Below are 10,430 nucleotides of genomic sequence, written 5' to 3'. Positions count from 1 at the left end.
AGATGTTTTGTGCCCCCTGACACAACAATGTGGACAAGCTACGCCTTTTAGTCATGATCCTTCCAGCTTTCAAAATCTGTGAAAAAGGAACAGGCATCAATATGAGTTAAGCTACAGCGAGAAATCCCCAGAACTGCAAGTAAATTACTGAAAATTGAATGCAGCAATGTTACCTTCCCGCGTTGAATATTGCTTCATTTTTTTTTCACATGCATGCATTCCTTAATCTAGAAGGCTTATTCTCAGCTGATACATATCCCAAATAATGCAGACAGGTTTTTCTTGTTGCCATATTTTTTCCAGCCACCTCAATATGCTCTCATACCCATCTCGGTTCAGTTTGCAATTGTTTAACGATATAAGTCATGTGTATGCACACCTTACAACATGACACAGCATAAAACATAAGAGTGGGCATAATCTGGCTCAACCTGCTACACAAAAAGAGTGAAGTGCTCCAAAAGGCTGTTGTGCCACGAAAGAGCATTAATTTGATAGAGGCGAAATTCTAGAGGCTCGTGTGCTCTGTGATGTCAGTGCACATAAAAGAATCCCAGGTGGTCGAAATTTTCAGATCCCTTCACTACGGCGTCTCTAATGGCCTGAGTCGCTTTGGCACGTTAAACCCCATAAACTAAACTAAACGTATAAGCAGACTATTTTATTATGGTAATGTTTCGATTCTAGTTCATTGCAGACAGAAGGCTTGCATGCATTAGCATCAAGAAAAGAAATAAGGTGCCTGAAGTTGCGGAATAACGTGTCTACTGCTACAGTTCTGTCCAAACAAAGCATTTACTGTAGCGTTGCAGTTCCGTCCTTAAAAACCGTGCACTTCTTTCTGGAGCAACCACTGGCATCAAATTTTTCCACCAGGTTTTGATCGCAATGCCTGTACAAACTAGTGTAATTTGAAAGTTATCGCGCTTGTTCCACCTAACACGAACAAATAAATTTTTCCTGTCATGATGGCCACTTGGTGCACAACAAAAGTGATTACAGGATATAGAAAAATTGCAGTGGACTCTTACCCCCGAATGCAGAAATGTAACTTGGCTCGCGCTTCGACTCAACTTCGGCAAGTCGAGTCGAAGCACCAAGGCGGCTTCAGAACGGCCAAGTTGGGTTTTGTGTTTCATAGATGCTCAACCTGACTTGCTTCGTCAAGTGAAGCGCGTGCTTGAAAGCGAGGGCGCATTGCTCGTCTGGGGATGAGAGTATTGAACAATCTATTATAATAATGCCCATTTTGCTCCTATAAAACAACGCATCTCGTTCAGCAGTCATAAACAGGCACTAGGTGTGAGTGACCTGCATAAAATTGCTAACAATAAAAACTACATTTCAGTGCTACCCGCTGCTTCCACTTGATTGACGTTTTTGGCTGGCAACGTGCTCCACATTGAGCCAATCCTAGTTGAGCCATAGCCAGTTTTTCCCATGCTTTTCCTGCTCCCAGCGGAGACCAGCGCCTCAGTTCACGTTCGAGGAAAAGGAATTGTTATTGTGTTTTGTTAACGCACGTCGGCATATATTAGAGTGCAAAAAAACCGATGTGTCGTCGCTGGCAAAAAAAAAAAACGCCACTTGGAAGGAAATTGCCGGGCTGTTTAACAGCAATCACGGGGTGACCCGACGTGACCCCAATCAGGTGAAGAAATGCTGGGCCAACCTAAACAAAAGTCGAAGGAAGAGGACGCGAGGAAAAAGAGAGATCGCCACAAGACAGGTGAGCGCGGCTTGCAGGCCGTTTACAAATGTTTGTTCCTGCATGCTTTGTATGCCATGGATAAGGGCATGATTATTCTACTTGGGTCGGCGTAAGCAGCGTGTACTGGAATGCATAGTTTTTTAGGAACAGTGTGATAACACGTAAATGGGCACGTAATAACGTTTCGGTGCAGTGTACACTGCTTGATTTACAAACGCAGATGAATGCAGCCTGCGTTAATCGTGTAAATAATGCCCAAGCAGTATCCTGTACAGCCTCCGTAATTTTTAAAAACTACAGAGAATGTTTGCTACATTCAAGTCAGTACGAAGGCATGCGATTTCTGCTGCATAGAAGACTATGATGAGCGGGCAGTGCAGTTGGACGGAGGGCTCGCGCCTGGCCAGCAGCGAACTGACAACGGACGATTTTGCTCGGAGTTGGTACCATTCGCATACTATCGCGCCGCGAAGCCAAATTGGGTGCACCGTAGACCAGACAGTGTCTACACTGGCGACCTTCATGTTCATGAGGAAACATGCCGCGCTATTGACAGTTGCTTGGTACTATTGAATATCCGGAAGGCTGTACATACAGCTACCTACCTTTACTCATTCCTGGCACTGCTGGGACGGGTGGCACAAAAACGTAGCGAAAACAACACACAGTTGCATGCATTGGTGTGCCTTTGGTTGCTTTTGTGTGGCACTTCATGAACAAAATATTTTAATGGCGCATTGTCTATAAATTAAGAGTAGCTTCACTGTGCGCGGTGTCTTTTCTTTTCAGGAGGAGGGTCAGCTCAATGCACTGTGAGCGCTCAAAGTGAGCAAGTCATTGCTGTTGCCAGCCACATAATGACCAGGGTAGGCAACCAGACTGACTCTGATGGAGGCATCGACCTGCCACCAGTGGCAAGTTTGCCTGTTATAAGATTGTTGCAGCCAATGGTGGATGGAGCAGGCAATGAAGAATTCCGTTATGCAGGTAAAGAAAGCACTTTGCATGTTGTAGAAAAACAGCACTCCTCTCTTTATATTCCTTTGATGACAACGGCAGCGTGTACTGTCAATTGACGCTGTTTCAATGTTTTTTATTGCCTTGAACCTGCTATGAGGACTGTACAGTTCATCTACAACAAATTATAAAAATCTCATTTAATACAACACTGTGGAAAGCTGCTCTACATGTGGTTGGCTGAATGTTTGTGCAGATAAAGGCTGCATTGGTTGACAGTGCGAAAGGATGACCTGCTCCAAGCTGCATGTTGTTGGACAGCACTCTGAAGGCATTTTGACTTCACGGCTTATATTCATGTGAGTGGTATGCTGTGTTCCTGTAGCGGAAGGCGAGGAGTTGGTTAACCGTCGGACACCGAGGGAGCAAGCATTCAGTGCTGCAACCTGAACTGCATTCATTATGACATTCTCTCCTGATGATGTTTTTGAGTCTTGTTTGCCATTCCTGCCTCACTTTAAACGAATGCCAACTTTAATGCAGTTTCATTATGCATGCACTCCTTCACATAAATTTTCATATTTCTGTGTACTTGTACATGATGGTACTCCAGGGATAAGGTAACAACATTCTTGTTGTGAATAATGGTGCAGCTTGCCTATATGTAATGCTCAAAGCCTTTTCGAATTTGGCTGCTAGTTTCAAGGAAATTGTGCAATGCAGAGGTTTCACTCGAAGCGCATGTTTTCTGTAGCCCTCAGGCTCAGGCTGCAGTATTTGTCACCTTTCTTGTATGCCTCACCTTGGCATTGGTGTCGCATATATGCGGCCAAGCAAGCAGGTAGGCATTACAAGGAAACCTTTGCAAAAAAAATGAAAGTGGAATAGCTCAGCTACTCCAGGATATACAAAGTGAAAGCTGTCGGCGTCCATTGGCATTGACAAAGTTCTAGACGCTGATGATTTTGAAGAAAGGAAGGGCATATAACTGGCTCCCTGGGCCAGAGGACACGCATGAGTACAAACTAGCAAATATACTAAAATTGAAAAGAAACCCATTGAATGAGCAAAAAAGCTGCAGGTGCAGAGTTAGAGGATAACCACATGTGTAAAACTCGGGGCCTGCGTGACTATCACTACTGTATCAGCAGAAAAAAATAAAGTGAGGTCATCAGGCATAATTCAGAGTGAAAGGTGAGGAATATGGCAGAACAAAACAGGATGACTAAACTGGGGCCCCCAGAAACAACGGCAGCTATTTGGCGCCGAGAAGGGCAAGTGGTGCCTTATATAAGAACATTATAAAGCTTTCGTTGTCTCTTCACCAATTGACCCAACAATCTGTGCTGTTGAGGCAGACAGCTAATGTGTTGTAAGCTTAGATTTGTCCAACTAATTTTTACCTTTTCTTTATTACAGAAGACGACTGGGAACCTCCGCTCGTGGATGAGCCGCAGTCACCAGCGGCTGCTGTTGGTAAGAGTGGGGCAACTCCAGAAGCAATTGAGCAGGAGAGCAATCTCTTTTTTCCTGCTGTGCAACCTGCTGATGCTTCCAGCACAGCTGCAGCAGGCTGCAGCAGTGCTACAGCTGCTTCTGGAGCTGCGCTGGTCCCACTACTGCTGAAGCAGTGGCCACCGGTGACGCTGGCAGGGCTCCAAGAGGGCGGATGGCCCTTTTAGAAAGGTCTCTGGCAGATGAGAACGACTATAGAGCGGCCTTACTGCGCGAAGAGCATGGACTGCGTCTTCAGCTGATGCGAGAGGACCACAACAGTATTCTGCAAGAGCGGCAGGAGAAAAAACTCCTTGATATCCAGAAAAAAAAATTGGAATTGGAAATCTTAGAAATTGAAAAACAAATCAAACTTGAACAGCTTCGTAGGCTGCGAGAGGCACCAGAATAAGCGGTGCCTATGACTGAATGAAACTGGAATGCTGTGTGAATGCTTGCACAAATATGTGGCAAATCCACATAACTACACTTCATTTGCACATGTACCGTTTTAGGCACATGACTCGGTGGGAACAGACATACAGCCCCGTCACCACCTTGCATGCAAGTCTGACAAGCTATCGCATAGCAGGAGGCAGGTAGGATGGTTGCGTGGTACTTATGCTGCTATGGCTATATGGATCTTTGTATGCAAACAACAATTTATTCATAGAAATACGCATTGCTGTATGCTACAAATATGGCTGCTCTAGGAAGGAAAAACCTTCCCTGGCATTGCTTGCAAAACCAACCAGTAGAGAAAATTGCAGGCCACATTGTTAATGTTTCCATGTATAAAAAGTCAACAATATTGGCTCACGCAAGTCAACACCACATAAATGCTCAAAGGCCAACACCGCTCTCTACTCCTTCCATTATCTTTGCTGTCTCATCTAACCTAAACCCTCGCAGCTAGTGCCTCCTACTCAAGAACCGAAACCGTTAAAGAATGCGATTCCTCCTATGCTGTCTACAAGGTGGGCCCATAGCTTGAGTCAATACAATGCCACAGCCTCCCGCTTTGCTGAAGTAATCTATTGCTTCAAAAATATGGCCACCACATTCCTGTGACAAGCCGCACTAGCCATGACAAAAAAAGACTATAAAAAAGCATGCATCAAAAAAACACTTGCTGATGGCACCCACGTTCTGCTATTTCGAACCCCGCCAAACCATGTAACAATTTCAAAACATGCCAGTTCTCGATGAGTGGAATCAGCACAGTTCCAAGAAGGCCGGCTCAAATGCAAAGCCAGATTTAAGCTGTGACAGCCAACCAGTAACTGCATGTACAAATCAAAAGAACCGCTAGTCCAAGTGTTTGCATGTAAAAGATTTCACTACAACACTTGTGAGCTAGAAGTAGCTACCTAGTCATATCACAAACCATTCATTGAACCCACAAAACAAAAAGTTGCAAACACTACTGGGGTCATAAATTATCTTTCAGTGGTCCACCATGACTGCGGCAGCAAGGCGTTCCCAAACATCAGTAGTGCCCGCACACAATGATCTCGACTAACTGTTGGTGTTGGCTCATGACGACTCACTTTATGATCTAGGGTTTGTATTCAGCCATGCAAAGCAAGGCACCTAACAAACACCAGGTGCATTTGGCTCGAGAACAATGAATATTGAGTGAAACTGCTCGCAGACAGATTGTGTAGCCTTAGCAAGAGTTACAGGAGTTCTATGTACGACCATGACCTTTACACTTGGAAATTAAAAATGCTCACAGGTCACACACTGTAGGTTGGTATGTTTCACCATGACACAACAATGCCTGGAATCCTCTCCGCACATATGCTGCTTCTTTCGCTTCTTTCTCTGTGCCAGTTACTGCCCGTTATGCAACTTTGTTGTAAGAGATTGAGCTGGACGAGGCATGTGGATCATGTCAGGAAGCCCATTTCAGACCTAAAGAATCGACCTTTTGCACCATACTATGACAACAACCAACTCCCACTTTGGACAGAGACGAGAGAGAGCGACAATGCACAACAAACCACTCGAGCATCGTTCCTTGATAAGAAGGCTCCAGTGTGACAGCTGAAGGTTCGACCGTTCTACACCATCTTGAAAGCAAACCAAATGAAAAGAATACACTCATGTTTTTTTTTACCTCAATACAGCCAAAAAAAAAAGTGAGAAATTTAATAACTGATTCATAACACACCTCTGTTGACAAGCCAGAAAACAAAATTTCGCAGTGATCTGGAATTTCATCATTGTAGGCAATTGGGAACGTCTCGTTTTGTTGTAAAAGGGATATTTGAAATTAATGATTGTGCAATGGGTTTTCCGGGCAGAAAGTACAAAGCGCAGAACAGCGTTCACAGACAGTCAACGGTTCCAGCAGCACCAACCCGAAGCACGCGCTTGCCGAGAGCAGTCCCGCTGCCACATGGGCACTTCTTTGTCATTACAATTGTGACATAAAAACAAATTTATACTCAACACATGGAAGACATGCAAGAGCCCAAGCTTGAAGTGCAAGCCGGGTGAAAGTAGAAAAGACGAAGTAGCAGAACTACTTGCTGTGAGGAACCTGAATTCCATGCCGCTACCAAAGCAGCCACACAAATGTTTGCTCTGTGGAAAGGTGCACAAGCCCTGCGACTGCTCCACCTAAGGCCTAACTGTTGTACTTTACCAAATCTGGTAATTTTTCACATGCGTGTAAGCAAAGCCGCCAAGGCAGCAGCTCTTAAACAAATCAACTGAGCGCCATTAAGACCCTCAGCAGCAGGGTCAACAAGAGCTTTTCTGGTATTCGCCTCTGCAAGATCAATACAGCGTTCTTTAAAAATAGCATTTGAAATAGAACACTATAGCAAGAAATGCAGAACCTAGAAGTGGAAGAGTAGCAGTTTGTTAATGCAACAAGCTCGCAACTTAAAAGCTTCCGAAGCTGAGAAAAAATTCTAGTGTAAAGGGGTGTATTCGCAGTGAAGGTCTGCGGTCGTAGATCAGAGAGCGTCATGATGAGCACACTCTCAGGAGTCACTCAGGATCCCCAGCTGCACTTCGTCGACCTCTTCGTCCCGCCGCTTGAACTGCTGCTAGTCGTTCCCATTGCTCTAACATTTATTTAGTTCCTGCACAAAAGTTGGGATACGGGTAGCATGAGCAAGTGCGCATTATAAACATGCTTTATTCAAAATGCATGGGACAGTGTTGAGGACTGTGCATTTCTTACCTATGTGAAGCTCTTCTGGATGAGCACCCGTCGTGCCTGCATTCCCGACAAGCTGTCGCTGACACCATCAACAGGTGGCAGGTGCTCTGACCGCCTCGCTGCTGTCGTGCTGGTGCGAGCCGGTGGAGCGTCCTGGATGGGAGCGCTTTCAATAGGAGGCTGTGGCTCCTTCATCAAACATGCAAAGTTCTGCAGGGCTGCATACGATGTGATGATCACTGCAGCTTGTTTCGGCTTGTGCTGGAGCCCCATATCCAGACAAGGGAAGAGGCGCTTCCAGACACCGATTGTCCTTTCGACCACATTCCGTGTCTTTATGTGGGCTTTTTGGCACCTGCACATATAAAGGAATACTGCGTTGATTTAATGCCACAGCTCGAAAGTGTGGTCAAGCTTTGTCAACTTTGTCATGCACTGTCATTGAAAACATTAACTAACCTTCCTTGCGGTGAATTTGCACAGTGATTGCGTGGTAATATAGCGCCTAGAATGTAGTGCTACTCTTCATGGAGCATGGAGAACGAAGCTACCCTCTTCATGGAGTACAAAGCTACATTATAAAGCAGTACTAAAACAAAATGCTGGGCCTCGATCGCATATTCCGAAGAGACACATTTCGCTATGTGGGACGCCGTAGTGAAAGGCTCCGGAAATTTCTACCACCTGGGGTTCTTCAGCGTGCACCGAAGTCGCACAGTACACAGGCCTCCAGCATTTCGCCTCCATCGAAATGTGAACGCCGCGGCCGGGATCGAACCCGCGTCTTTCGGGCAAGTAATCTTGTGACTGTACGTTCGTAGCACCGCGGGGAAATAAATAAAATGACAGCACGTACACGACGCGAACGAATACGAATGAGCTGAACAGTGGTAACTGTTCAGAGAATTTCAATTTTCATTGCTCACCTGCACATTGATGGAGAAATAGCCTTTGCGGTTCCGGTAGACTTCCGAATCTGCACCACCCGGGCTGTTGATGCGGACATGCGTGCAATCTATGCAGCCGGTCACACCAGGGAATTCACCGATCTCATAAAAGTCCCGCATCAGCTTTTCAAACTGCGAGACGGCTGGAAACTGCACCAGCATCGGGCGCAGGTGCTTGGCAATCAGCAAGGTGACCTTGCCAACTGCGCGGCACACCGTGGGCTGCGAAATCCGCACCAGATCCCCGGTGACGGTTGGGAAAGTACCGGCCCCATAAAACCTCAAAGCCAGGAGTAGCTGCAGCATCGGAGGAACAGGCTGTCCCCTGTTGTCTGGACTTTCACGCAGGGGCAACACGGTGAGCAGCTCCCGCACGGCGTTCTTGGAGAACCGATAGCGGGCGAGGAACTGCTCGTCGTCGTAGGGCTCCATGGGGTTCCCCCGATCTCGTAACGCTGGCCGTGGAATCTTCGGCAACGAATGGCCTCAGAAAATACTACGTCCATGGCGTGGCAAGCGAACTCGAACGCAGCTACCCTCCGCGCGACGTCCGATCGGTAGGTGGCCATGTTGGAAAATACAACGAAGTCAGCTTCAGGCAAGCTCCTCAGCCGACTTGAAGTTGGACCGCACTAGGATCGAGCCAAGCCGGTTGCAAGTCGCACTTCAAGCCGAGTTTGGTTTATGAAACACGATGGAGCTCACTTGAGACCGATGGAAGTTAAGTTCGAGCCAAGTTACATTTCTGCATTCGGGGGTTAGTCTCCTCCTTAAGAGTGTGACGCAATCACTTTAATGTGTTAAAGTCCATATGTGTGGAATTGGTCGTTCTTGGCTTTCCATTGATCCCTGGGCTTCATACCACGCTGGCACAGTGGTGCTGCATTTAAGCGATGCGCCACTGCCCTGCGATGGCAGGTGCTGTCACAGGTGAGGTGGCGGGCCTTGTGCACCGGTAGGGATCACCCTTCCCGAGCAACCTCTCACAATCAATCGTTAATTTAACAGCCACAGACTCGAGGTTTTCGGCTGAACGGGAGCCTTAACACTGTCGCATTAACAGCTTTGGCTAGCGGTTGTAACCTTCTTTCGAATATAAATATTGTGCTAGGTCGGGTAATCCAAGTAGATAAAGCCTAAACAGATCACCTTCAAATCTCATTAGGCTGTACATATATCATCACAGCATATACTGTCGGGGACAAAAATTCCCAGGACACATGATTGTTATCTAAAGCATATAGCTTTGTTATCAGCCAGTGGTTGGAAATCACGCTTGTGAAGATGAAACTATGCCTTGGAATATATTATGTGTGTTAGTGAAATAAGGCAAACAATAGCACACTTCACACCTATAAGCCGATATCATCAGTCGCGCGTCTTGGAAAATTTGGTCCCTACGTACTGTTCCCGCTTCGCTCGAGCGTCATCGCCTTTCAAGAGTGGTGCTTGGCGCCTGCTTGTGGCACGCTCCTGCTGATTTCGAGTTATCGGCAATACTCGGCGGCCTCGTGCTGCAGTTCCTATCGCCTACATCTACCTGCGCAAGGAACCGTCATCATCCACTGCGCAGAAGACGCCATCAGCAACGACTACAGTGCCCCTGGACACCCTACAAGTACCCACGATGACAGGCGCACATCGAGATTTGCAGCCGTGTTTTCGATGCTAGTGGGTCCTGCTCACATTTGTAGGTGAGTGTGCCCGCCTTTTTGCGGGCGTTACTTTTCTGTTACTGGCTGCAAACCTCACATGTGCATTGTTGACTGGACATGGGTATCGATCTGTGCACGTATCGTGTGCGCATAGGCTCTTTTTTCGCACGCGATAGAGGGACGAGCTCACAGCCTCTGGTGTGGTTGAGGTCATCAGGTCTGGCCATTTGTGGAAACCGGGTGGGCGCCTACTTACTGTTTTGTTCTGTGTCACGCACCTACTGGTTTGTGCTGGCGACGTGGAGGCAAATCCAGGCCCGGACAAATCGGAGCATATTCTATCTCTTGTGAAAGAACGAGCCTCGTCCTGTGAAAAGTTCATAAAAGAAACATCTAGCAAACTGAAAGAAATTCATACGAACGTCACAGAAATCAAACGACGGTTCTCAACACTTGAGGATCGTCTTGCTGTCGTCGATGACCTGCGC

The 10,430-nt window shown here is 46.7% G+C and overlaps 1 protein-coding gene across 1 annotated transcript; it reads left to right on the top strand.

The window, feature by feature from the left end:
- The first annotated feature begins 1,201 nt into the window (after nucleotides 1-1,201).
- On the top strand, nucleotides 1,202-4,765 carry LOC144125940 (uncharacterized). The gene is made up of 4 exons (XM_077659772.1): nucleotides 1,202-1,729; nucleotides 2,501-2,698; nucleotides 4,088-4,298; nucleotides 4,762-4,765. The coding sequence occupies exons 1-4, from the start codon at nucleotides 1,660-1,662 to the stop codon at nucleotides 4,763-4,765; spliced, it is 483 nt and encodes a 160-aa protein (XP_077515898.1). The 5' UTR covers nucleotides 1,202-1,659.
- The last annotated feature ends 5,665 nt before the right edge of the window (nucleotides 4,766-10,430 follow it).

This window comes from Amblyomma americanum, chromosome 1, assembly GCF_052857255.1.
Source record: "Amblyomma americanum isolate KBUSLIRL-KWMA chromosome 1, ASM5285725v1, whole genome shotgun sequence".
NCBI lineage: Eukaryota > Metazoa > Arthropoda > Arachnida > Ixodida > Ixodidae > Amblyomma > Amblyomma americanum.
The sequence above is the reverse complement of the archived record's forward strand: the minus strand, read 5'-3'. Positions and strand labels throughout refer to the sequence as shown.

Bases quoted from the DNA above. Each gene is read 5' to 3' on its own strand.
- LOC144125940 (XM_077659772.1), top strand. From the start codon at position 1,660: ATGCTGGGCCAACCTAAACAAAAGTCGAAGGAAGAGGACGCGAGGAAA. The intron at 1,730-2,500 runs GTGAGCGCGGCT...TTTTCTTTTCAG, and splicing joins GAGAGATCGCCACAAGACAG to GAGGAGGGTCAGCTCAATGC. The intron at 2,699-4,087 runs GTAAAGAAAGCA...TCTTTATTACAG, and splicing joins TGAAGAATTCCGTTATGCAG to AAGACGACTGGGAACCTCCG.